The sequence below is a fragment of the Pyxicephalus adspersus genome, chromosome Z, assembly GCF_032062135.1.
Source record: "Pyxicephalus adspersus chromosome Z, UCB_Pads_2.0, whole genome shotgun sequence".
Classification (NCBI taxonomy): Eukaryota; Metazoa; Chordata; class Amphibia; order Anura; family Pyxicephalidae; genus Pyxicephalus; species Pyxicephalus adspersus.
Window position 1 is genome coordinate 86,360,605 of NC_092871.1, and position 27,566 is coordinate 86,388,170.

Genomic DNA, 27,566 nt, shown 5'->3' on the forward strand with positions numbered 1-27,566 from the left:
TGAGCTCACCCTGAAAATGCCTTTCACCTGGCTGCCTGTGGCTTTGATTGGCTGATATCATCCAATGAATTGGGCAGATTGTAATACACGTGTAGTGATGATAACATATAGAGATAAATGGTTCACATGACCCTGAATATTATTATTATAAGATTTATATTCTGTGGTCACACAACAATAATAATATTTATGTATCACACACAAATATAAATGATGATGTCATAGAAATATAAAGTCACATAAATAATAATTATACATCATACATAACGATCATACAATAGGCGTGTCGGTATAATGTAAAAAATACATTAAATACATTGTCCTTTATAGTACACGTCTATAAACATTTATTATTGGCTATCACTGGATAAAGAGGACCTGTCAGTGATGTTACCAACAGTCTGCATGAACATATTCCAGACATTGGACAGAAACAGCACCATTATCAGGAGGTTCCACATTTTATTATAAAGCCGTCCACAAGCTCCAGGCCAGTGACTTTGCCAGGTGGAGATGATGTCATCAGTCTGCTGCAGATAGGAGGAAGCATTTACGCAGTCTCTTTTCCCTTCATCATCAGACAGCAATCATCAGGGGCTGATATGTGTCAGACATTTGTAAACACAGCCAAGAATGGCACAGACACCGGGATTTACATGAATGTGTCATCTTTGAGACACACAGACACCCCATCGTCACTATTGACAACACTGTGAGCAGCCTTTAGTGTAGCTGAAATGTAGAGACGGTTTGACAATGGTTGGATCCTCCGTAGATCCGGAATCCTCCAGGTTTGCAATCATTTCCTTTATTAGACAGGACATGGCTTCATTGATGTTCACATTTTCCTGGAGGGAGGGAAAGATAATTGTGTGCAAAGCAATATGTACCCATGGGGAGGGGGAGGGATGCTACAGTGCTGGTGAGTTCAGGATATAGCTAGATCTGTGCGTATGCAGTGCAGGGGTATGTGTGTAGTGCAGGAGTGCGTATGCAGTGCAGGGGTATGTGTGTAGTGCAGGAGTCCGTATGCAGTGCAGAGATATGTGTGTAGTGCAGGAGTGCGAATGCAGTGCAGGTGTATGTGTTTAGTGCAGGAGTGCGTATGCAGTGCAGGGGTATGTGTGTAGTGCAGGATTACGTATGCAGTGCAGGGGTTTGTGTGTAGAACAGAAGTGCATATGCAGTGAAGGGGTATGTGTGTAAAGGAGGAGTGTGTATGCAGTGCAGGGGTATTTGTGTAGAGCAGAAGTGCTTATGCAGTGCAGGGGTATGTGTGTAGAGCAGAAGTGCGTATGCAGTGCAGGGGTATGTGTGTAGAGCAGAAGTGCGTATGCAGTGCAGGGGTATGTGTGTAGAGCAGGAGTGCGTATGCAGTCCAGTGGTATGTGTGTAATGCAGGAGTGCGTATGCAGTGCGGGGGTATGTGTGTAGTGCAGGGTTATGTGTGTAGTGCAGGATCATGTGTGTACTGTAGGTTCAGGATTGTGTATGCAGTGCAGCAATGTGTGCATAGAACAAGCTGGTGTGTGTATGTAGTTCATGATTGTGCAGGATTGTATGTGTGTATAGTGCAGTATTATACCCCCTGCCTCTAGGGCCACTCACCTACCCTCCCTTCAGACAGGCACCAGTATACAATGTTCCCTTACCTTGGCAGAGGTCACATGACAGTCTGTAAATGTCAGTTCCCGGCACAGGTCCTCTACATTATGGCTGCTGCCCCCAAATGGCATCAGGTCACATTTATTCCCAATCAGGATTGTTGGGATCGGTTTCCCATTTTTTAGGGACACTTTAGAGTCCAGATCTTCCTTCCAACGATGAACTGAGCTGAGTGTGGCTGCCCGGCCCAAATCACAAACCACCAGAGCGCCCGCTGCCTCACGGTAATATAAGCGGGTCATGTGTCCGAAACGTTCCTGACCTGGTGAATAGGAAGAAGGGAAGTCTCAGAATTATTTGGTCCCATTGCCATCCGTAGAAGGATACACAGATATACGAAGGACAGGGAGGTCTCACAGGGTGATAGAGCTCAATTATTTGGGGCAAGAAAGGTCCACTATCTGAGCAGGTGGGTCCAGACCAGAGCCAGATCATCCACAAATGCCCAGAGGGCCCAGCTATAACATTTACAACCCTGCAGTAAACCAACGTGGTAGAACTGGGCACCTACCTGTGACTTCATAACAGAGGATGGCCTGGAGGCAATTGGGACCATATTAGACCAAAGTAGACAATACAGCCAGGGGTATTCTTCTAGGTCTAATGCACTGATCAATGTCAGTTGATAGGATGGGGATGGGGGGGCACAGCTGCTGCCTTTCCTAGTGCCCCGTGCTGCCTTAATCCACAAGGAAGTGTATGGATGGGTCCATTGGAAGGGGTAAGTCATGTACAATGGGTTCTAATGGTAAGGAGTGGGGGTGGGTTCAATGGAAGGAATAAGAGATGTATGGATGGGTCTAATAGAAGAGGCAAGACATGTACATTAGGGTATAATGAATTGGAGGTGTTTGAATGGGTCCAATGGAAGAGACATGAGTAGTAGGGATGGGTCCACTGGAAAGGGGAAGACATCTACAATGGGGTCTAATGGAAGTGTATAGATGGATCCCATGGAAGAGACAGTAGAAATATGGATGGGTCCAGTTGTAGGGGTAGACAGTGTATGGAAGGGGTAAGGCATGTACAGTGGGGTCTAATGGAAGAGAAGTGTATGGATAGGTCCAATGGAAGGGGTAGAATGTGTTAGGATGGGTCCAATAGATGGGGCAAGAAATGTACAGTGGGGTGGGATGGGAGGTGTTTGCATGGGTCCAATGGAAGAGACAGGAGGAGTATGATGGGTCTAATGGAATGGGCAAGACATGTACAGTGGGGTCTATTGAATGAGAAGTATATGGTTAGAAAGTGTATGGGGCAAGACAGGTACAATGGGAAGTATATGATTGGGTCCAATGGACGGGATACAAATTGTAGCAATGTTTCCAATGGAAGGGCAGGACACATACAGTGGGTTCTAATAGATGAGAAGTGTATGGTTTGGTCCAATGAAAAAGATAGCAAGTGTTTGGATGGGCCCAATGGTAGGGGCAAGACTTATACAGTGGGGTCTAATGGAAGGGAAGTGTATGGATGGGCCCAATGGAAGGGGTATTATATGTACAATGGGGTCTAATGATAGGGAAGTGTATGGATGGGCGGGAGACAGGTCAGGGGGGGACAGATAGATCTGAGTGTCATCAGCATACAGATGTAAGCCAAAGGAGGATATGAGACTACCCAGAGAGGAGGTGTACAATGGAAGGGGTATTATATGTACAATGGGGTCTAATGATAGGGAAGTGTATAGATGGGCCCAATGAAAGGGATAATATATGTACAATGGGGTCTAATGATGGGTAAGTGTATGGATGGGCCCAATGGAAGGGGTAATATATGTACAATGGGGTCTATTGATAGGGAAGCGTATGAAGGGTCCAATGGAAGGGGCAAGACATGTAGAGTGGGGTCTAATAGAAGGAAAGTGTATGAATGGGTCCAATGGAAGGGGTGAAATATGAACAATGGTTTCTAATAGAAGGGAAGTGTATTGATGGATCCAATGGAAGGGGTAAGATATTTACAATGGGGCTAATAGAAGGGAAGTGTATGATGGGTCCAATGGAAGGGGTGAGATATGAACAATGGTTTCTAATAGAAGGGAAGTGTATGGATGGGTCCAATGGAAGGGGCAAGATATTTACAAATGGGTTCAATAGAAGAGAAGTGTAAAGATGTGTCCAATGGAAGGGGTAAGACATGTACAATGGGGTCTAATAGAAGAGAAGTGTAAAGATGTGTCCAATGGAAATAGAAGAGAAGTGTAAAGATGTGTCCAATGGAAGGGGTAAGACATGTACAATGGGGTCTAATAGAAGAGAAGTGTAAAGATGTGTCCAATGGAAGGGGTAAGACATGTACAATGGGGTCTAATAGAAGAGAAGTGTAAAGATGTGTCCAATGGAAGGGGTAAGACATGTACAATGGGGTCTAATAGAAGGGAAGTGTATGGATGCCTCCAATGGAAGGGGTAGCAGATCTACAATTGGGAGTAATAGAAGGGAAGTGTATAGATGGCTCCAATGGAAGGGGGAAGATATTTACAAATGGGTTCAATAGAAGAGAAGTGTAAAGATGTGTCCAATGGAAGGGGTAAGATATTTACAATGGGGCTAATAGAAGGGAAGTGTATTGATGGATCCAATGGAAGGGGTAAGATATTTACAATGGGGCTAATAGAAGGGAAGTGTATAGATGTGTATAGATAGAAGGGGTAAGGCATGTACAGTGGGCTCTATTAGAAGGGAAGTGTATGGATGGGTCCAATGGAAGGGGTGAGATATGAACAATGGTTTCTAATAGAAGGGAAGTGTATGGATGGGTCCAATGGAAGGGGCAAGATATTTACAAATGGGTTAAATAGAAGAGAAGTGTAAAGATGTGTCCAATGGAAGGGGTAAGACATGTACAATGGGGTCTAATAGAAGGGAAGTGTTTAGATGTGTCCAATGGAAGGAGTAAGGCATGTACAATGGGGTCTAATAGAAGGGAAGTGTATGGATGTATCCAATGGAAGGGGTAAGACATGTACAATGGGGCTTAATAGAAGGGAAGTGTATGGATGGGTCCAATTGAAGGGGTACAATATTTACAATAGGGTCTAATAGAAGGGAAGTGTATGGATGGGTCCAATTGAAGGAGTAAGATATTTACAATAGGTTCTAATGGAAGGGAAGTGTATGGATGGGTCCAATAGCTGAGACAGGAGGAATATGGTTGGGTTCAATGGTAGAGATGGGAAAAGTATAGTTGGGTCTTCAGAAGACCAATAATTATGAAGATGACCAGTGGTGGACAAAGTTACCTACAGGCCCCGGTGTGGGAACACTTTTTGACCTTGCATGTAGCTACTGTCCAAGTATAAAGAACATTTATAAATAGATGCTGATGAACAGTGGAGTTGGAACTCTGTGTTGATCCCATGTTGTATGTAATGATGTAGGAGAGGCAGCACCACAGATTATATTGGGCTCAACCATGTACAAAGCAATCTAGGCAAAAGCCAGGAGCCCAAGCAACGTCAATGGGGCACTGCTACAGGCCATCATGCTCTTGCAGTATCCCAAGGATAGGGGGCACCCTTCTGTCATTTCACAAATGAGGGCTGATTTGTTGGCAGTTGGGCTCCATGGGGCCATTTCTGTATAGAACCTATTCCAGTCCTTAGTAAAATCGGTATGTGGGGGAAGGGCAAATCTGCCTGTGGCCCCTTCCTGCCCTAATCCATCTCTGGTTTAGTATAACATTGTGTTAGTAAATCCCAAAGATAACACCAGAAATGGATCCTCTATCAGCTGGGGGTGGGGACACCAAATGTTGTTTTTACTGCCCAGGATTTAGGTCTAGCTTTAAGAAAACTTTCACATGTCGCTTTGCAAAGTGTTTGCATTGTTTCCTTATTTTTGTGTATTTTGTTGTTGAGGTATTTTCATTTTCAACAATAAAATCTACAAAACAGAAAGGAAAATGACAAATCCATTTTGTGTATTGTCCCTTTAGGTTTTTTCTGTTACTATTTGTAGCATTTTTACCTAACTATGTAAACAAAAAATATCCAAAAATACAAAAGACAAAAAATAAATGAAACAGGAATAACAGCTCTGCCCCATCTCTGGTTGTTTATCTTTTTGGTGTGTTTTGTTTAAGTTTTTTTAACCACAAGAAAAACAGATAAAGTGGTCAAACTAAAAACTTTGTTCTTTTTGTATCATTTACTGTTGTTATTTAAGGAACCTCTAACAACAGTAATATAAAACAAAGATAAAATAAAATATTTATATATTCTTGTGAGCCCTGTTTATGTTTTTGGTGCATTTAATTACAATTAGTAACAAATAATTTAAGGGACAGTAAACCAGAATGTGTGTCAGGTGTTAGGTATAAACCCCATTCCGCTTTGACCTGCAGGCAGGATTTTATATGGCACAGATAATTTCCCCCTGAATATACAAGTATTGGACTCACTTACCTGCAATGTCCCAGAGCTGCAATCTTACTATTGTGTCCTTGTCCCAGTTCAAGATTTTCAGGGCAAAATCTACCCCAATGGTGGCTCTGTAGCACTGAGAGTAGATGTTATGTACATAGCGCTGGATGATAGACGTTTTCCCCACACCCAGGTCACCGACCACCAGGACCTTACACAGGTATTCTTTCTTGGGGGAACTCATTATTTAAGATCTGACCCCCTAACTGCTTCTGATTCCCAAATGACTTCTTACTGATACCCCGACTGGCTCCCCACTGACCCCCCAACTGCCACCTCCCTGATCCTCCAATGGGCTCCTGACTGATCCTCAAATAATACTGATCACCTGACCAGCGCCTTACTGACACCCTGACTGCTCCTGACTGATCCTCAATCAAGTTATTACTGATTACTGATTACCCAACTGGCTTATCACTGACCTCCTTAACTGACTTATTACTGATACCCCAACCAGCTCCTTATTGACCCCCTGGCTACACCACACTGACCCCCCAAGTTGACCCCTAACCAGCTCCTTACTGATCCGCAAATTACTTCTTACTGACCCCCTGACTGCCCCTGATTGATCCCCAACCAACTTCTTACTGATCCCCCAACCAGCTCCTCACAGACCCCTGACCAGCTCCTTACTAATCCCCAAATGTCTCCTTACTGATCCCCTGCTGGGCTCCTCACTGACCCCCCTACATATAGGATTTTGGCTGTGTGTACTTAGAGCCACGTGTGGGAATTCCACATAGATGTGAGGACACAAAACTCCCCTCCTAGATACACATCACATCATTCCAGGCTGGACATTCCTTGGAGGAAAATGTCAGTAAACCCAAAGCTATGAGTAGGTTCAGAGCTGTGAGGGCAAGTGATCCGATGTGGCTCCCGGCACTGTGCTCAGCCATTTGCACCACAGTGCAGGTTGTTTGCTGATTTAGCAGTGAGGGGCAGGGAAGGGTGCTGAACCACTTATAGACCCCATTCATTCAATATTGGGCTGTCCCAGGTAAATTGCCCCGACTCACAAATGGTCTTCCTCCTTCTGTTCTACTTTCTTCTCATTTAAAAGAGCCCTCAAACCCCAACGCTTCAACCTCACCTACCCGTCTTCTTCTGTCTCCATATCCCCCTCCGATTGTGTGCTGCTTCCGACTTCTCTTTGATTGCAAGCTCTTCAGGGCAGGGTCCTCTCCTCCTCCTGTGTCACTGTCTATATCTGTTTGTCATTTGCAGCCCTTATTTATTGTACAATGCTGTGTAATATGTTGGTGCAATATAATAATAATAATCTCTCCAGAGGCAGTGATTAACTGGTACAAGGAAGTGGTAATCTAACTGCAACCTCACCACCAGTCTGATCACAGCCTATATTACTGGCCATGGAATGTCCATCCCTCTCACATTGGTGTGATGGTTAGAAGTGATAGTTTGGTGTTCGATGCATTGTATCACTTCATTTTATTATTTAATAATAATCACAATGGAAACTTTACAGAAAGAATTGAAAATTTAATAAAAAATACCAGCACACGCAATCTCACAACATCACAAAAAAACTCCAATTTTTCACTTTACAATTCACTCAACTTCTTCATCTTCAGACCAGCTCAGGCTGTCATCAGAATCCTCCTCAACATTTTCTGCCGGTATCAGTTCTGGTTCCGGTTCTGCCGTAATTTGTGGGTTGGAAACGGTCAGCTCCAATCTTCCCCATGTCACCAGGTCGGACTTCTTCAAAGTAATTTCTGCTTTGGTGGGAAACAAACTTACAAAACTTTTATCCACGTCGATGACCTGAGGGGGCAGAAGTGAAGTTTTCAGAGAAGATGGGGGTAACAAAAACAGGGGCAGAGACAGACATTGGACCTCCCTGTGCCTCTCTGACCAATCAATTTGTGTTCTGTTCATTGTCTGAAGATTCACTCAATATATTAGTCCTGGAAATTATTGTCACAGAGGCAAAAAAGTAATGGGAAACCAATTGTCATCCGAACAGGAAAAGATGGGAAATCTTCCAATGGGGATACCTGTTCTGGTGACATTTTGTAAGAGATTTCCTCTAACTTCCTGTTGTATCCACAGGAAGAAAAATCCCTCCAACAGAGCAAAGAAAATGATAACTGATCAGGTGCTGATGTCATATGACTTATGAATACAATTTTGATGAGGACACTTTGATAGTTTAGAGCCACTTTTATTTTTTGTTTGTAATTCTTTAAAATGATTTTCATTACTTTACTATTAGCACATTTAATAAGTGACAAAGAAATCCCAGAGCACTTTGGGTTAGCTACAGCAATATAATCATAATTGGTTCAGGCATGGATATCCAGCAACATCCTGACTGGTGTGAGTTATATTTGTAGCAGCTTCCCAGCAGGGGTCACTGTGCTGATTTTGTAAACTACATCTTGAGCTATTGGGCTCTGTTAACTTCAAACTCCTTCCAGCAATAAAAGGAATGTAAAAAAAAGACTAAGTCTTCACAAACTGGTTCATTAGAAGACAGAGTAATACCAATGAATATTCCATACTTATCAGAAAGAAATGTGATTTAGTCCTAAACGTAATAAATAAAGGGAATCCATGTACACAACCCAACCCACCTATACCCCAATATCACACTTACACCCCACAGCTCCAGCTTCTTCTTGAATTCTTTGTCCTTCTGGAAGGTGATCTGAATGTCCATCTATAAAAGATATTTCAATGATCAGTCAGTGATATTGGTGTCACAAGCTCCTGGCATCAGATCCGATTATTCTTCTGATCATAATATAATATTCAATAACCAACAATCCCTACACCATAGGTGAAGATTTGTGATCTTGTTGCGAAGATCTAAAAATGATAATGCAGTCTGAACAGAAGCCTGAAACATTTTATTTTGCATCATTTCTGCTTGCACAGGACAGGTCCTCTTTATTGCATTCCATTGACCATTCATGAGATTACCTGGACTCACTTACCTGCGTGCGATTGGCGAGCACCTTGGAAAGCTCTGGAATCGATGTTTTGGCATACACGGTGATGACGACGAGGCTGCCGGTCTGGTGCCAGTCATAGCGACAGGCAACTTCCTGAAGAATAAACAGATTATGGTGGTGAACCCGGATGAGGACGAATCCCAGGCATTGCCATCATCATCCTGCAATATTCCCAACCATTCCCAACTCAGACGGACCATTTCTAGGGAAAGCACTTCACAGAGATCCTATGTTTGCTTAAGCCAGGAGAAGCAACAGGTTCACTTTAATGCCACCCCCTTCCCCAGCAGTTACTGCTCCATCCACCAGGGGGAGCAAAGAGATATACCCCCTATTCTAGGTATTAATGACTCAATCCCTGGACTCCTTTAGGGCAGCAAATGCTGGGTGGCGCGCCAAGGCCTGGTGCCACCCACCACCTCCCTCATGAATCAATCTGCCCCGGTGTCCACCCTGCTGCCCTAGTGCACAAGGGGGCAGCCTATTTTGCTCCCCTGGTGGCAGCTCTGATGTGTAGTTGTTGGCTGCTCAGAAACCTGGTGAAATCACATATGGTGGTGCTGGGGGCTCTTCTCTCTAGGATGGTATGTAGGGTATTAAAAGTGGCTACGGGGGCAGCAATATTCTAAACCCGTAACTTTACCCTCTCCAGGAAATCTAGTGTCAACTAAAAATTAATATGAAAATCAGATTGTCTGTGTGTACCAATACAAAAATCGGAATAAAGATGGATATACACCACCAGGTGACCTCATCCCATCCAGAATAATATGGCGCTGGCTGTCTGGGGTACAATATGATTATTAAAATGTCTGTCCTCACCTTCTTCCCCGGTGGCTGCACCCACAGATGTCTGCCATTGCTGCACCCCTTCTGATCCAAAAACTCATTGAAGTCGCTTGTTTTAATGCAGCAGCAGGACCAATACTTCATTCTGAAAAGAGAGAGATAGAAATCAGTATTATACACCGGGTGCTGTAAGAGAAGGAAAGTGCACTGTACATGGGGACACATATCCAATGTCTCCATAAAGCCAGCACCATACATATTATGTGTTTCTAATAAATTCTTTGTTTTCCCTTCATTCCTCCCCCGACATTGCTGATCTCCAGCAGCCATTGTTATATAATTTCCTCACCCTTCATGGAATACTGGCACCCCGGGGTGGTGCACACAAATCCCCTCATCAGTTTCTGGTCCTTGATAAATCTGTAGAAGAGATTGGTGTTATTATCGGATCAATGGATGGATTACCAATGTTGTCACCGCCATACACACAGATATAGATTCTCCTCACCTCTTTACAACCGGAGCGTTTACATCGCGTTCCCAATGCTGCCACTGTCGCCTCCGCTGCACAAAACATAAATAAATAAGTCATAAAACTTTCACCCGATATGATGTCAGACCAGTCCATTGATCCCAGATTAGACTTTGGAGAGATCAGTTCTTGTTTTAGGTGACAACATTATTTGTAGCCTTGTGGATTTCCAACAGCGTTGTCACCATTTGCTATATGCTGCTGCCATGGGGCTACAATCCTATGTCTGCGGCATGGTGACACAGCCTCTTCCCTCCAATATTATCATTACAGTGTTGTCACCCTGGAAGAAGTCTCGTCCACCAAAACACCCCACACCAGTCTCACCTTCTTCTACCTATAGCAGGCTGCTTGGAGTTCTAAGTGTGGGAGGACATTTGCAGGATATGAGAACCCCGCTGGACATTTTTGACGGTCATACCGCTGATCCACCACTAGGCCCTGAAGCCCGGATGAATGTGACAACCACTACCAGGCACTGGTAGCGGAAAAGATTCACTTACCTTTCACCTGATCCTCCGACTTCTCCGACAATGTCAGCTTCTCCAATTCCTGCTCAAGTGATCGGGAGACTTTCATTAGAAGAGGTCGCTTCTCCTCTTGGGTGCTGCAAGAAAATACAGCCTGACTGTTACAAGCATGCCATGCACACATCTAGAACATTCTGCACCATCAGCCAGAGAGTCCAGCATGGAATCTCCACCAGACTAGAACCTGGTGCACAGAACCAGACGGGCCCATAGATCTCAGCATGTATATACATTGCATAATGTTTACAGCCCAGGCTGGGGACTGTTTAGGCTGCAGCAGATGTTAGTTTATCAGAGCCGGTGTGTTGGAGCCTGGCCAACCATCAGAGGACAATCACACCATAAATTTTACCGTACACCCGTGGTGTCATATATGAAAGAAATTACACCATCATGGTAAACAATGGAGGATAAATGATACAAAGGAGCGTATCTGACTGTCCCATGGGGTGACCCCAACAGGAAAGAAGACTGAACACAGAGAGAAGAAATCATAGGGAAAAGCCAGTAGTATGGTGGACACCTGACCATCACACCTACCTACATGGCCAAATTTTACAGACACCCTCCAATGATGGGGTTCCAGTGTCCCCAGTGAAAGGTCCTGGTAATCCTCCATCATACAAAGACATTGTAGACTATTGTGCTCTTCCAGCCTTGTCCTCACAGTTTGGTGAAGACCCTTTTCTGTCCCCCATAACTGTGCCCGGGGGTACAAAGCTCCCTCCATTAAGACATGGGGTCACCAGTTTGGTGTAGAGGAACTTGAGTGTCCTGCACCTCAACCCTACTGAACACCTTGGAATGGTGAGCCAGATCTTATCATCCAACATCAGTACCTGACCTCACCAATAGGGGGCAATACCCCACAAATACCCCTCCAAAACTTGAAGCTTTTCCAAAAGTGATGGAGGATGTTATAAGGTGGCATAGTAATGGTGGGGGGAGTCTAAAGCATTGGCCTTGGGGGAAAGTGGTCAATTCTATTGCAAACCCTATGAAGGATGATGAGGCCTCCATATTAATTGGCAATTGGAAATATTGTCATGACTTCATATTATGGACATGGTTGTGGGGAATGGTGACCACCAAGCTCATGTAGGTGTGATGGTCAGGGCTTCATAAACTTCTGGCTATGTTTTGCACATATGAACCCTCTCCAGCTGTAGGAACCAATAAGTGAAATCCCCCAATCCCAAAGAAGGCCGGCCAGACAGGTATCACCGTAATGACACCTATTGCTTCCTCTACCTCTTCTACACACCACACATTACTCTGGCCTCCACAAATAACCTGATCTTCTTCTATGAGGGTTGCAGACATTTCATATCATTACCTTGGTCTCTCCTTCATCATCTTCTCTGCAGACTTGGGGCCCCGTACAATGATTTCTGTGCCTGTGGTGGGGCCATCAGAGGCATTTTTGCTTCCAGAGATGTCAGGTTTTAGAGGTTCCACAGGTTTCTCGTTGCTGTGTGGCCCCTTAGTGCAGCCCTAAGAAAAGATTTGATCCACAATGGTGACTCAAACAATGAGGATATTGGGACCCCTACACAGCCAACCTTCCAGGACCAGGGACTCATCCTTGTCATCCACCACCATTATTATTACAACTGTGGTAGAAAACACAGAATTGTGAAGTGTCACACGGTCTCTACATGGAACCCTACTGGGCTGTATGGAATCATATGTTACATATGTTGGTATGAGTGATGGTCATGGGTCACCCGTTGGCCATGTAAATAGGTGTGATGATCAGGGGTCTACATATGTTGGCCATGTAGGCAGGGGTGATGGTCAGGGGGCACCTGGTGGCCTTGTGGATAGGTGTGATGGTCAGTTGTCCTCATACTGTTGGCCATGAAGGTAGGTATGATGTGGTGTAGGTGTATTGTGGTGTCAGTTGCCTCCATACTGTTGGCCATAAAGGTAGATGTGATAATTAGGGGTCAACCTTTGGTCATGTAGATAGGTGTGATGGTCAGGTGTCCTCATACTGTTGGCCATGTAGGTAACTATGATGGCCAGGTGTTTTCATACTGTTGGTCATGTAGGTAAGTGTGATATTCAGGGTTCACCTGTTGGCCATGTAGGTAGGTGTGATGGTTAGATGTCCTCATACTGTTGGCCAGATAAGTAGGTGTGAGGGTCAGGAGCCCTCATGCTGTTGGTTATGTAGGTCGGTGTGATATTTAGGGGTCACCTTTTGGCCATGTAGGTAGGTGTGATGGTCAGGAGTCACCCTCTGGCCGGATAGGTAGGTGTGGAGGTCAGGGAGGTAACATATTGGCCATGTAGGTAGGTGTGATGGTCAAGTGCCCCTATACTGTTGGCAATGTAGGTAGGTGTGATGGTCAGGTGTCCCTATACTGATGGCCATGTAGGTAGGTGTAATGGTCAGGGGTCACCCATGAAGGTAGGTGTGATGGTCAGATGGGTCACTAATTGGCCATGTAGGTAGGTTTGATGGTCAGGGGGGTCACTAATAGGCCATGTAGGTAGGTGTGATGGTCAGGTGGGTCACTAATTGGCATGTAGGTAGGTTTGATGGTCAGGGGGGTCACTAATAGGCCATGTAGGTAGGTGTTATAGTCAGGTGTCCTTATACTGTTGGTCATGTAGGTAGTTGTGATATTCAGGGGTCACCTGTTGGCCATGTAGGTAGGTGTGATTGTCAGGGGGGTCACTTATTGCACATGTAGGTAGTTGTGATGGTCAGGGGAGTCACTTATTGGCCATGTAGGTAAGTGGGATGGTCAGGTGTCACCTGTTGGCCATGTAGGTAGGTGGGATGGCTAGGGGTCACCTGTTGGCCATGTAGGTAGGTAGGATGGTCAGTATACTATATGATATTCAATCCATGGCACACGGATGAGGATCACATGATCGGCAATGTTAGTAGATGGGTGAAGATCCTCCATTATGGTTGACTCACTTCAGGTTGATCACCTGGGAGGAACTTACCTGGATGGCCAGAAATTCAGAGAAGTCTGTGGTGCGTTTTCGGCAGCAGGACCAACCCTGAAACAAAAAGAAAGTTAAGTGACCAGAAGCAGAACATTGGTAAAGGTAAGTGAAAAATTGGAAGCTACTTACTGACCTTCAGAGCGTCATGGAAGATGGGGTATCCGGGGTGGAAGAGACACGCCTCTACAAGGAAAGAGACATACGTGAACAGAATCCCATCTATTACCGAAGGGAAAGAGAAGCAGAACTAGGGGCCAATCAGGTGACCAGCATAACTGTACTGATAGGAGGAGAGAGCAGAGGGAGCAGTGGTATGAGCTCATCAGTCTTCTGCTGCTCTTTTACTGTCCAATCAGCAGACTCGAGGTGGAGTGAGGACACCCCTGAGTTCCTCATCTGTTAGTGGTGACACCTACCTGAGCTCACTTATATGATTTTCACCTGTGTATTGAACTTTATACCTTCACTTACATCTGATGGCCACTTACCTGGAGAATTGTCATCAGGGAAAAATCTCTGCCCACATCCCTTGTTGTAGCAGAGAACGTTGTCACTTGCGGAGTCCGGGGTCACACTCATGATGCCAGGACAATGCAAACTGCTGGGAGGAGTCCCAAGGAAGCCAAGAGGTGAGAGTGACGGGCAGTGATTGGACAGCAAATCTGCACACAGGAAAAAAACAACCAACTGAAGAAGCCGAAAATCAAAATCACGACTACCAAAATCTAAATGTGTCCAATAAAATCCGTGTACAGATTATCAGCATTGTGCAGCCAACACGTCCCGGGGAACACCCAGTCCTTCATCAGAGCTGTAGGAATGGGGAGCCTCAAGGTGCGCTCTGATTGGAGGATCAGCACCCCCTGGGGGCTCTTCAATGCCAGAGAACAGCCTGCAGCTTACTCAGAAACACAAGAAAATGCACAACACCAAAACCATCGGGGGGAATCAGCACTCCGACCCCAAACTTCTAGAATATAAAATTCACTCATCCTGACTGCAGCCTCGACTTCTATATATGATGACCCTAGCTCTGCCCCTGTACACGAAGGAGACCCCCATCCCCACCCCCGTGTGTTCCAGATCCTTCTCCCAAATTCTAATATTTTGGAAAGATGGGAGTTACCACCGTCCCTGCAATAGGAGCCTCTCATAATGGGCACAGCGGGGGTACAGACCCAGGAACCCAGCACAGGGATAGTGGGAGCCCCATTTAATGGGGACACACAGGGGTACAGACCCAGGGACTCAGCACAGGGATGGTGGGGACCCCTCATAATGGGCACAACAGAGGTACAGACCCCTGAACCCAGCACAGGGATGGTTGGGATCCCTCATAATGGGCACAACAGGGGTACAGACCCAGGGACTCTGCACATGGATGGTGGGAGCCCCTCATAAAGGGTACAGCAGGGGTAAAAACCCCTGAACCTAGCACAGGGATAGTGGGGATCCCTCATAATGGGCACAGCAGGGGTACAGACCTGGGGACTCCGCACAGGGATGGTGGGGATCCCCCATAATGGGCACAACAGGGGTACAGACCCAGGAACTCAGCACAGGGATGGTGGGGCCCCTCATAATGAGCACAGCAGGGGTACAGACCCAGGAACCCAGCACAGGGATGGTGGGAGCCCCTCATATTGGGCATAGCAGGGGTACAGACCCCTAAACCTAGCACAGGGATGGTAGGAGCCCCTCATAATGGGCACAGCAGGGGTACAGACCCAGGGACTCTGCACAGGGATGGTGGGACCCCTCATAATGGACACAGCAGGGGTACAGACCCAGGGACTCTGCACAGGGATGGTGGGACCCCTTATAATGGGCACAGCAGGGGTACAGATCCCGGAACCTAGCACAGGGATGGTGGGGACCCCTTATAATGGGCACAGTAGAGGTACAGACCCAGGGACTCAGCACAGGGATGGTAGGAACCTCTCATAGGGGGCACAGCAGGGGTACAGACCCATGAACCTAGCACAGGGATGGTGGGCACCCCTCATAATGGGCACAGCAGGGGTACAGACCCAGGGACTCTGCACAGGGATGGTAGGAACCTCTCATAATGGGCGCATGATTAAAAAGTGGGGAATAAATTGTCCACAGGAGTCTTTTATTCCCTCGATTTTCTATGTTTAATATTTCTGTACAGTGAATGAAATGTGAAACACAAACCATTCACAGAAATCCCTGAATCAGTGCTAGGGATGGGGGTTGCAGAATCCACACAGCGCCCGGTCACATGGTATTGTCAGCCCACAGAACCAGAACATTCCCTGGGGGGGTCAGGCTGAGGGTCTGGTGATCCGGAGAGAAATCCTCACTGGGGGATGAAACTGACAAAGGGTGAATGTGAGAAGACAAAGAGGGTGAAAGGGTACAGAGATTCACCCACAGATCTGATAGGAGAGGATACGATACCTGGATACAAGGAGTCAGCACCGATCTGAGGATAGCAGGGGCCCCGCACTAAGCCGGTCAGAATGGTGGAGGCCCACACGTGGCCCTATATTTAGAGACCGATAGTGCCAACCCATCACCAAACATGGGAAGAAGAATGCCAGCAGCTGTGACAGGTGACAGCCGGGGGAAGGAAAGATATGGCGGGGGAACAAACACCGGGACACATTGTAGTGACCTGCAGGGGGCCACATACAACCAGGCCATTCTACAATGTTCTCATTGGGGTAAATTGGACCCCAACCAATCTGATATCTTCTAGAATCTTCAACACGTTCATGAGTCGATTACAAGATTCAGTATTAGTAATGTGATCCCTCCATGAATGGCACAGGTCAGGCACTTCCTGTTTAGGGTGACAATGCTCAACCACAGCATTGTTTGTTTACATTTTTGTCACCCCCACCATTTTTTACTTCCTTTGTTATTAATCAGTGCAGCTGATTTTCTGCAGAAGCTACATGCAATCCAGATATGGCCCCGTGGCATTTCTTAGGCAGGATCACCAGGCATCATGTTAATGAAACCTTTCATATAGTGAGGATTCTATGAGATTTCGGAGTTGGCATCTGCTGGAGGGACCTGGCCAGTCTGTCCCCGATAGCCAGGCGGGTATTATCAGGGTATTGGGGTAAAAGCTGCCCCAGGGTAAGATGTGATAATGAGTAGAGATGGAAATCATTGCAGGAAACAAGGAGGAGGATAAACAAATGCAATATTTTATTTACACTGAAAGACATACAATGGAAGAACAATGGGGCAGCGGCCGCTCTATGACGACGTCCAGCTGGTCAGAGTCCTCTTGGTCATCTCATAGGCCAGGAAGAGGGCGGCGTTGGAGGGAAAAGCCCTAATCACCGTGGGCGTGAGACCGCTGTACAACGGGAAGATTCCTGGGAAAGTCAGGGAGAGAGGGTTCAGAATGTGGGGTGAAAAGTAAGGATGTGGGGTGAAAGGTAGGAATGTGAGAGTGATGGGTAAGAATGTGGGGTGAAGGATAGAAATATGGGGGTAAAGAGTCAGGATGTGGGGTAAAGGGTGAGAATGCAAGGGTGTAAGGTCAGGATATGGGGTGAAAAGTGAGGATGTGGGGTGAAGGGTAGGAATGTGAGCGTGAAGAATAAGGTTGTGAGGTAAATAATGTGGGGCAAAAGATGTAAATGTGAGAGTAAAGAATCAGGATGTTGGGTTAATAATAAGGATGTGGGGTGAAGGGTGGAAATGTGAGGGTAAAGGGTCAGGATGTGAGGTGAAGGATTTGGGGTGAAAAGTAAAAATGTGGGGTGAAGAGTAGGAATGTGAGAGTGATGGGTAAAGATGTTAGGTGAAGGATGAAAATGTGGGGGTAAAGGGTAAGGATGTGGGGTACAGAATGAGGGGTAAAACATGAGAATGTGGGTTAAAGGGTCAGAATGTGGGGTGAAAGGTGAGGATGTGGGGTGAAGGGTTGAAATGTGGGGGTGAAGGATGGAAATGTGAGGGTCAAGGGTCAGGATGTGGGGTACAGAATGTGGGGGTGAAGGGTGATAATGTGAGGGTGTAAGGTCAGGATGTGGGGTGAAAAGTGAGGATGTGGGGTGAAGGGTAGGAATGTGAGAGTGAAGAATAAGAATGTGGGGTGAATAATGTGGGGCGATGGGTGCAAATGTGAGGGTGAAGGGTAAGGATTTGGGGTGAATAATGTGGGGTGAAGGATGGAAATGTGGGGGTAAAGAATCAGGATGTTGGGTGAATAATAAAGATGTGGGGTAAAGGGTGGAAATTTGAGGGTGAAGGGTCAGGATGTAGGGTGAAGGATTTGGGGTGAAAAGAATGTGAGGGTAAAAGATGAGAATGTGGGTTAAAGGGTCAGAATGTGGGGTACAGAACGTGGGGTGAAAGGTTGAAATGTGGGGGTGAAGGGTCAGGATGTGGGATGAATAATATGGGGTGAAGGATGGAAATGTGAGGGTCAAGGGTCAGGATGTGGGGTACAGAATGTGGGGTGAAGGGTGATAATGTGAGGGTGTAAGGTCAGGATGTGGGGTGAAAAGTGAAGATGTGGGGTGAAGGGTAGGAATGTGAGAGTGAAGACTAGGGATGTGGGGTGAATAATGTGGGGCAAAGGGTGGAAATGTGAGGGTGAAGGGTAAGAATGTGGGGTGAATAATGTGTGGTGAAGGATGGAAATGTGAGGGTAAAGAATCAGGATCTGGGGTGAAGGGTCAGGATGTGGGGTGAAGGGTAGGAACGTGAGAGTGATGGGTGAATATCTGGGGTGAATAATGAGAATGGGATGAAGGATGGAAATGTGAGGGTAAAGGGTAACGATGTGGGGTACAGAATGTGGGGTGAAAGGTGAGAATGTGGGGTAAAGTGTCAGAATGTGGGGTAAAGAATATGGGGTGAAAGGTGACGATGTGGGGTGAAGGGTTGAAATGTGGGGTTGAAGAGTGAGGATGTGGGGTAAAGGATTTGGGGTACAGGAGCCCTCTGTGGTCAGGAACAGCAAACCCCATGGCTGTGGGTAATGTTGGGTGCCTGCCGCCCCAACCCCAACATCCCCATCCTGCCCCCCATGATTGGGTTGGGTGTTTACAGTGGGGGTGATACAATACAAGGAGATCTGCCCCCCCCCGTCCATCGCAGGAATTAAACACCTTGGGGGGTATCATACATACACAATGCCCCCCTTAGGGTTTCTCAGAATAGGTGAAGGGGGCGTTGTGGAGTTTTCCTATTAGATTTCAGGAAAACAGAGGAACCCAAATCCCACAACTAGGAGCCCTTCTATCGGTAAATGGGATTTTGCACCCACCCCATGACCCCCAGAGGTGAGGGGTGGTCACACAGGATTAAAATGAGGTGCCAAGATTCCCCCCACCTTCTAGCATGTACATTCGGGATTTTACCCAGGTAAAGGAATTCCTAATATCTGAAGGAAGGGGATGAGTCAGTTACCCTAGCAGTAGGGGGAGCTCTAGAGTTCTGTGGTTTCTGCCCTCAGAGGGCTCCCATTACCCCCAATATCTGACCTTCTCTTCTCACTATGTGCAGCAGGGACAGAAGGAACCCCTCCTGGGGTGCGGCCACAGATAGCACTTGTATTCTCGACTTCACAGAGTCCACCGGATACACAGAGAGCCAGAAACAGGCTCCACCTACACCACCACTCAGGGTGACAACTACGGGACCTCAAATATAAAAGGAAAGACACGTAGTCATGTGATCCAGGAGGAACATGAATTGAGGTAATCACCCCCCCCCCCCCCCCCCCCCCCCCCCCCATACCTTACCTGGTTGACCTCCAGAATTTCGGCTGAGGACACTTTTGCTCAGCTCGTAGCCCCCGAAAAAGAAGAAATATCCCGGAATCTCTCGTAGCCACGTACTGCTGAGGCCACGAAACAGACCGACTACCCCTTCAGAGTGTAGGATGTCACGGACAATGGACCACGGGGTGCTGGGGTGAGAATGACAAGAAATGGGGGTTATATATAAGCTGGGGTCACAATTACAGGGGTGGGACAAACCATAAATACCACCCTGGGGGGGCACAAGGCTTTGTTTTGGGGACACAGCCACTATTGGCTCCGGTGCCCAGAGAGACCACAAACCTTTTAGAAGGGATTCCCTTGTGGCCAGAGATGCGCATCTCATGCTGCGTCTGCATGCGGCACTTCACCAGCTCCGTCGGGCAAAGGACCAAAGAGGAGAAAACGGATGCCAAGGAACCAGCCAAGGCCTTGTGATGGTCCCTGTGGAATGATATAAAGAGAAGTCACATGGGGTAACCAGGGGTGAATTAGCAAAGGGCCCCTAGGTAAGGCCCTTCCATTGACAATAATGGCAGTGGGTAAATCTGCCCTATGGGCATGGTCTGTACTGGCCACAGCAAATACCAACTGCCTAGGATACCCCTTCCCCCCTTAGCTCACAGGTAGGGGAGCAAATCTGGCTTATTGCAGGAGAATGAAGGTCATAGTTGGGCCCCTTGGACAGCTTTTGGAGCCAGAGATAGATCTAGCACAGGGGTGTCTAACTCAAACACACAGAGGGCCAAAATTAAAAACTTAGATCAAGTCACGGGCCAACTTGGAAATTTATTGAAAAAGTTGAAGTTTTTCCTTCTCATTAAATATAAAACATTTTAATATGGAAACAAAGAGGTTTTGCTTAATATTCAATCTGGAACAAGTTTATATTAGAGGAAGAGGCATAATAATGTTTTATTTAGGAAATAATCTCATGCCTCTTTCTGTATTTGTAGCCTTCTCAGTTACGTTTCAATGGTAAGCTTTCTGCACAGGCTAACAATAATAACAATATTCTGCTCTTCTCATGTGTTCTTGTTTCTTCTTAGTGAGAATATTTGTTCTGCCAGAGAATGCAATTGCTGCATTCATATGATGTGACATTGCATTCCCTGGTACAGTAAAACAATTAATATAACAATAGCTCTATGATAATTCCTGATAATAATATTCCTGATTATTGAGTTTACCTGTCAGTATAAACTCTGCGGGATCCACACATAGGCTGCTGTTCAATAGACACGAGTGATCCCGGTACTATAATTCCCAGCATCACTTGCATCTATAAAATGTGGGGCCACACATAGGCAGAGAGGCCGCTGGTCTAGAGACGCGAGTGATGCCAGGAATTGTAGTAGTGGCATTGTACTCACGTCTATAGAAGCTTAATATGAATTGAGGGGTGTGGCAATTACTCAGCTCTGTCTTTAAATAAGGGGTGGGGAGAACAGTACATTGAGGGGTGTAACCATTACTCAGCTCTGTCCTCACAAGAGGGGTGAAGGGTAAGGGCAGTACAATGAGGGGTGTGGCAGTTACTTAGCTCTGTCACCACAGGAGGGGTGAAGGGGAGGGCAGTACAATGAGGGGTGTGGCCATTACTCAGCTCTGTTTTCAGAGAGCATTGGAGAGGTGGCAGTATATTGAAGAGTGGCCATTACTCAGCTCTGTCACCACAGGAGGGGTGAAGGGGAGGGCAGTACAATGGGGGTGTGGCCATTATTCAGCTTTCACATGAGGGGTGGAGGGCAGTACATTGAGGGGTGTGGCCATTACTCAGCTCTGTCTTCACATGAGGGGTGGAGGGCAGTACAATGAGGGGTGGGGCCGTTACTCAGCTCCGGCAGCACAGAGCACTGGAGGGGGAGGGTAGTACAAGAAGAGAGCTGGACAGACCGCAGGAGATCTCCACACACCTCAGCTGTGATGCATCATGAAATCCCAGGATGTAGGAGAGAAGATTCTGACAGAATCCGTAACAGGCAAACAGCACTGCGTTTTCTGCCATGTTGGCCACTAAAGCGGGGGCAGTGCCATGATAAAGGCCACGCAATCCTTCGGCGTGATAGGTGCGCACGGTGCAGTCCAGGAAATTCCGGTACAGGGAAGGGAACGTCTGCATCTTCACTTTGGCTGTGTCAAAGGGCTGTCCACTGAGGACACATGCCACGCCACCTGCAGGACAAAATGATAAAGAGGACCTGTCATCACATATCATGTATGACTGTATGGCAGGGTGACAACACAGGAGTACAAGTGCTAGACCGGTACAAAGCTGTGTCACTGTTGTCAACAGTTAAACAAAGAAAGAAGGAAACCAATAAATCAATATCAAGAAATCTGAATTCTGTTGGGTTTCTTACTGATATCTATGGCACTGCTGGCACCATCTGGTGGTAAGATTCAGTACTGCAGCCATTAAATAAAGTACTCAGACGTTATGTGGGGTTTTTCTGTAAAGTGAACCTGTCATGAACTATCATTGGGGGGTCACATGATAGAGGACAATCCCAGCCAATTATTATCACCCACAATCTCCCCCCCTATTTATTTAATATTATTATGAATTTTTATTAAACAAAAATCAGTATATCCCAAAGTGAGTGCCGGTAGGTGGCAGCATTAAGATATCAGTTGTGTAGCTCCAGGATGCTGGTTGGTGTACACTGGGCCCTGTGATGGTGGGGCCCCTCATGCTGGACTCTCTCATGTTCATAGGAAACTGCTGTATATAGGGGCCAGGACCTGGAGTTCAGAACATTGCAGTGCCTTGAAATGTCCCCAGCCTGGTCAAGTGGGATCCCCTCTGTAGTGTCCCAGGATGGGAATATTACCAGGACATGGAACCCACACAAAGGGGATCAATACAGGGAGGGCTCAGTACCCCCTCTTCCACCGACCTGGCCATGAGGGCATTTGCCGCTCCCAGAATATTTTTCACCCCCACTAATCCCTAATTCAGCCCCTGCCCACAATCTGCCCCACACCTAACAGTTTTTGCCCCTCTGTGGTCCTTGTAGATATAACTTACCCATGGCCCCCGATATCACATCGATAAGAAGCTGAGTGACCGGATTGGTTGAACCTTCATCAGGTGGCATGATACCTGAAATAAGAACAGCAACAATTTCAGGTGATCCGATGATCTGATAATCACAACCTGGTAATAAGCTGGGAATTTACCCCCAAACCCTGAGATGTTATACCCCACATATGTCAGCTGATGAGCTCCTGGGTATTTATATGTGTAATTCAGATTTAATGACACTTCATGCGGTGGGTAAAGGGGTAAAAGGTGAACGAAGCACACAGTTGCCTTTTCTGGATTCACAGAATTGCCCCACCTGCCAATAACCCCATGTCACAGCCGGCCATAGAGGATGGGGATGACTCCAACGTACTCCATGTTACAGCAGGCCATAGAGGATGGGGATGACCCCAACATTCCCTATGTCACAGCCGGCCATAGAGGATGGGGATGACTCCAACGTACTCCATGTTACAGCCGGCCATAGAGGAAGGGGATGACTCCAATGTACCCCATGGGCCGCAGAGGATGGGGATGACCCCAACCTAACCCGTGTTACAGCCGGTCATAGAGGAGGGGGATGACTTCAACGTACCCCATGTTACAGCCGGCTATAGAGGATGAGGATGACTCCAACATACCCCATGTTACAGGCGGCCATAGAGGATGGGGATGACTCCAATGTACTCCATGTTACAGCCGGCCATAGAGATAGGAGATGACCTCAACATTTCCCATGTTACAGCCGGCCATAGAGGATTGGGATGACCCCAAACTACCCCATGTTACAGCTGCCCATAGAGGATGGAGATGACCCCAACATTCCCCATGGCATAGCCGGCCGCAGAGGATGGGGATGACTCCAACATACCCCATGTTACAGCCGGACATAGAGGATGGAGATGACCCCAACAGCTGGCCATAGAGGATGGGGATGACTCCAACGTAGGCCCATGTTACAGCTGGCCCTAAAGAATGGGGACGACCGCAACCTAACCCATGTTACAGCCGACCATAGAGGACGGAGATGACCCCAACGTATCCCCATGACTCCAGCTTACCCCATATTAGAGTCTGCAATGGGCTTTCATTGCTCCATTCATTCACTATATAAATAATCACATTTACACCTGATCCAGCCAACTGCTCTCCATTCAATTACCTCTACATTCACCTACTATTCACTTGCCGTTCTCCTTATTGGTGAGCTGGATGGGCTCTGAAGACTTCCATTGATTTCTGGGCAGCACACCCCTCACCCGGCCGCCCTGGGAAGAAACGTTTCCACATGGAATCTTTTTACACTGAAAGTTGATCAAAGGATCTCCCACTCATCACCAAATCAGTGATTGGTCAGGAGGAATCCCACAGCCAGCCACCGATTGGATGATCACTAGTTACCTGGCAATGTGGGTGTAAACCCCACCTGGGGGACTTTGTTACAGCTTTTTCCCTCCTTTCCTCTCAGTGCTGATCTCCTGCAGCCTTAGTGCAGCCACTTCATGTCTACATGCACTCCGACAATGGTTGCATGATATTTCTCAGGGTTTCCTGATGGTGACAACAGTGGGCCGTGTCTGTGTAATGAGTGCTGAGATAGGCACTTGTAGTCACCACCAACCAGCCAGATCTCATCCAGAGCAACTCAGCCGCCCCCATGTGCAGCTGCCACATTTGCAATATACAACATTTTTCCTCCTTGTGTTGGCCAGGCTTTAAAATGATGTAACCCCAGACAGAAATAAACATTAACCCATCCACCCCCACGCTTGACCCTTCAGGATTGTCATTTCAATTCAGGTTTACCTGCTATTGTGTTGGAGGCTGATCCCCACCAGGAATGAGAGGTCCGGGCCTTTGTAGTGCCACAGGGTTCCTCCAGAGGGAGCTAGGAGCATTGGGCATTTTGCACCTCTCAGGTCAGTGTAAGTGACCCCAATTTTTGTCTATCTGTAAGCTGTAATCTTCCCAATGGCCAGCAATGTAAGAGGCATTCTTCCCACTGACCACCATGCTAATATACTGTGAGCTGTGGATATAGTAATTATAGGAAGGGGTCCTAAAGACCTGAAAGTTATTTCAAGGGGTCCCCATGGTAAAAAAAAAAAAAAGTTGGGAAAGGCTGCTGTGGTCCATCCTGCCCCTATTCAACATGCAAATCATGGAGAAGAGAAAGCAGCAAGAAAATTGCCATATATACCCCCTAGTGACCTCCTATCACTGTTAAAATTGCGTTATTTGCATGGTGAGGATGTAGAAGGTATTTTACTGAGCTGACGTTCTTCCGACATGAAACCCTGTACCTGCAATCGTTTTCAATCTGCATGCTACTTGCATCCAAAAGTTTTCTGAATCTCATATTATTGCAATAGCAGAGAAAACCTAGAAAGAGGAGCCTGGGGAATGGGGGTAATTGCCTCAATCTTTACCCTCAGGGTAAGTTTATTCTTCCAAAGTGAAGTTAGGAGTGGGGTGGCGGATAAATGTCCTTTTACCTCACCTGGGAGTATTGAACTTATTGTGTAGTTTTTAAACTTTTCCCCCTTTAATTAAAAAACGTAATATTAAAATTTGTCAGGGAGTACAAAGCCAAATGTGTGCCATGCAAAGCCAATGCGGATCCAAAGATAACACGGGGGGCCGAGAGGGCACAGATCTGTATAGAAATGTAATCTGTTAATAAAAAATAAAAGAGAAGAGTTGGGTTTTTTACGATGGGCAAATCAAAATGTATTTATTGTCACAGGTTTAGATAATAAACCAATAAAAAGTGGTGTTACCATACAGGGCAAATATTTAATGACTGGTCCTGTCACATTAAGACATCTGGGGTATGTGACCATTAACTAGAACACTAGATTCCCTAATGCAATGGTTATTGCATAGTTGCATAGTTTGCAACAAGTTGCATAGTTTATGAGTGGGGAAGAACCAGAGCACTTTGGTGAGTATCTGCAAGTACCTGCAGGGGTATTGGACGAAAAGAACTGGACAGACTGAGTGCCGTTTAGAGCAGTGTTTTTCAACCGCTGTTCCGCGGCACACTAGTGTGCCTTGAGAGATCTTCGGGTGTACCGTGGGAAATTATCCAATTTCAGTTAAATGGTCCCAAAATGATTTATTTACTGCAAAAAATTTGTCTTCATTTGTCTATACCAGCGATGTATAGTGATAGGCAGAACCAAAAAAAACTCTTCCACTAGATGGCAGCAGGTAGCTAATTTACGTGTCTGACTTTTTGGTGGTGTTCCGTGGGATTTTTCTAATTGTAAAATATGTGCCGCGACTAAGAAAGGTTGGGAAACACTGGTTTAGAGGAATGCAGGCACCCCAATCAGTCCAGTTTCTTTCATCCAATACCCCTACAGGTACTTTATACTCACCAAAGTGCTCTGGTTCTTCCCCACTCGGGAACTCCTTAATCATTTATTTTATCTAAATCAACTAAGCCTCCTAAACAAATACCCCTGAATAAGCCAATAGGCGAAACGCATCATAATAAGGAGGCATTTAGTTCCTTTTTTTCCCATAAATTAACCATAAATTATAATTAGGAAATCTAATGTATAGTTGACCCCCCCTAGCAGTATTCCCGGGTGTGACTCGGGGTGGATTTTTCAGGCAAAAAGCGGTATTCCCGAGTAACTCGGGGTAGCTTTTAACTAACAAAAAACCCCACTCACCTTGCTCTGTTGGTGTCCCCCTGGTCCCCGCAGGTCCTGGGGACACGTCTTCACGGGTGAAGGCGGTCAGATCAGTGGGAAATTCCAATAATTTTCAATTGGATTCAATACAAAATAGCTGTATTGAGACCGAAACAATAAATATTCATATAATTATATATATATATATATATATATATATATATATATATATATTTTATACATGATACTATATAGGTATATTACGTTGAAATATTTGTATTTTTTTAAGATTTTTGTGTTATGTTATTTAAAATTTATTATTACATTTGTTAATTTTAATAAATATCGGTAAGTTATGCCTAGGAATTATAGCCTACAATGAAAAATAAATTTCCATGCAAAAAATTGTACCACTTTTTGCATGGAAATTTGGACGGAATTAGAGCGCTAGGGAGAATAATAGCCACATACCCCAAATGTCTTAATTGTTGAATATTACCCTGTATTAATAATATTATTATTTTTAATAAACAGGATTTATATAACGCCAACATATTACGCAGCGCTGTACAATAAATAGGAAAACACTTAACTTCTTTGTATTGGTTTATTTGTTATCTAAAACTGTAAACAATCAATACAATTTTTATTTTAACTCTTTTATTTTTCTATTACTTGTTGACTCGCACCGTGTGTAAGTGGGGTTTGGCAACCAACAAATGAATTGAGATAAATCTGCACTCTTTACTTTTCCTCTTATAAGAATGTAATGTTAGCAGTGGAGGTGAAAAAGATTCAGGAAAAGATTCAGGGGGGTGCAAATTTACATTTGTGAAGGTATCTGTTCCCTGCAAAAGATCCAGGAAGAAAAGGCTGTTGGTGGACCCCTATTTATTGTACAGCGCTCTGTAATATGTTGGCGCTATATAAAAATTATTTATTAAAAGTAGGAGCTGTAAGCTGGCAGCCTAGACATGGAGGGGTGCGGAACCATTACAGATCACAAGCAGTGAGCAAAGTGAAAGCATTTAAATCCAACTTTTTTTTTAGTAATTGGAAGCAAGCAGATACATTTCAGTGATTTGCACCCCCTGCTTCAGGGTCCATCGTTACACAGCTGGAGGTTACATGTAGGTGTGTGGTAAAGCAGGTAGATTATACAGAAGTTTATTTCCACGTTACAGAACTTTTTATGTTAACAGCCTGGTTTACTCCTGTGCATGGTACAAAGCAGAATAACACTGCGCC

The 27,566-nt window shown here is 45.8% G+C and overlaps 3 protein-coding genes across 4 annotated transcripts; all 3 read right to left on the minus strand.

The window, feature by feature from the left end:
* Window positions 1-627: 627 nt before the first annotated feature.
* LOC140344007 (ras-related protein Rab-38-like) lies at window positions 628-6,275 on the minus strand. Its single transcript, XM_072430909.1, has 3 exons — window positions 6,074-6,275; window positions 1,653-1,927; window positions 628-848 (listed from the first exon to the last, which is right to left on the minus strand). Exons 1-3 carry the CDS (start codon window positions 6,273-6,275, stop codon window positions 699-701), a joined length of 627 nt encoding a protein of 208 aa, XP_072287010.1. The 3' UTR covers window positions 628-698.
* A 1,311-nt stretch (window positions 6,276-7,586) lies between these two features.
* Window positions 7,587-16,436, minus strand: LOC140343466 (cysteine and histidine-rich domain-containing protein 1-like). Its single transcript, XM_072430150.1, has 12 exons — window positions 16,315-16,436; window positions 14,379-14,552; window positions 14,024-14,073; window positions 13,888-13,944; window positions 12,260-12,417; window positions 10,897-11,000; window positions 10,370-10,425; window positions 10,211-10,281; window positions 9,895-10,006; window positions 9,055-9,165; window positions 8,715-8,777; window positions 7,587-7,879 (listed from the first exon to the last, which is right to left on the minus strand). The coding sequence occupies exons 2-12, from the start codon at window positions 14,467-14,469 to the stop codon at window positions 7,664-7,666; spliced, it is 1,089 nt and encodes a 362-aa protein (XP_072286251.1). The 5' UTR covers window positions 14,470-14,552; window positions 16,315-16,436; the 3' UTR covers window positions 7,587-7,663.
* A 663-nt stretch (window positions 16,437-17,099) lies between these two features.
* LOC140344006 (mitochondrial ornithine transporter 1-like) lies at window positions 17,100-23,973 on the minus strand. 2 transcript variants are annotated; one of them, XM_072430908.1, is made up of 7 exons: window positions 23,853-23,973; window positions 22,678-22,752; window positions 21,563-21,821; window positions 19,950-20,090; window positions 19,629-19,795; window positions 19,368-19,526; window positions 17,100-17,246 (listed from the first exon to the last, which is right to left on the minus strand). In XM_072430908.1, exons 2-7 carry the CDS (start codon window positions 22,745-22,747, stop codon window positions 17,125-17,127), a joined length of 918 nt encoding a protein of 305 aa, XP_072287009.1. In that variant the 5' UTR covers window positions 22,748-22,752; window positions 23,853-23,973; the 3' UTR covers window positions 17,100-17,124. The 2 variants fall into 2 exon arrangements, with proteins under 2 accessions (XP_072287009.1, XP_072287008.1); XM_072430907.1 differs by having other exon boundaries at window positions 23,837-23,973.
* Between the last annotated feature and the right edge of the window lie 3,593 nt (window positions 23,974-27,566).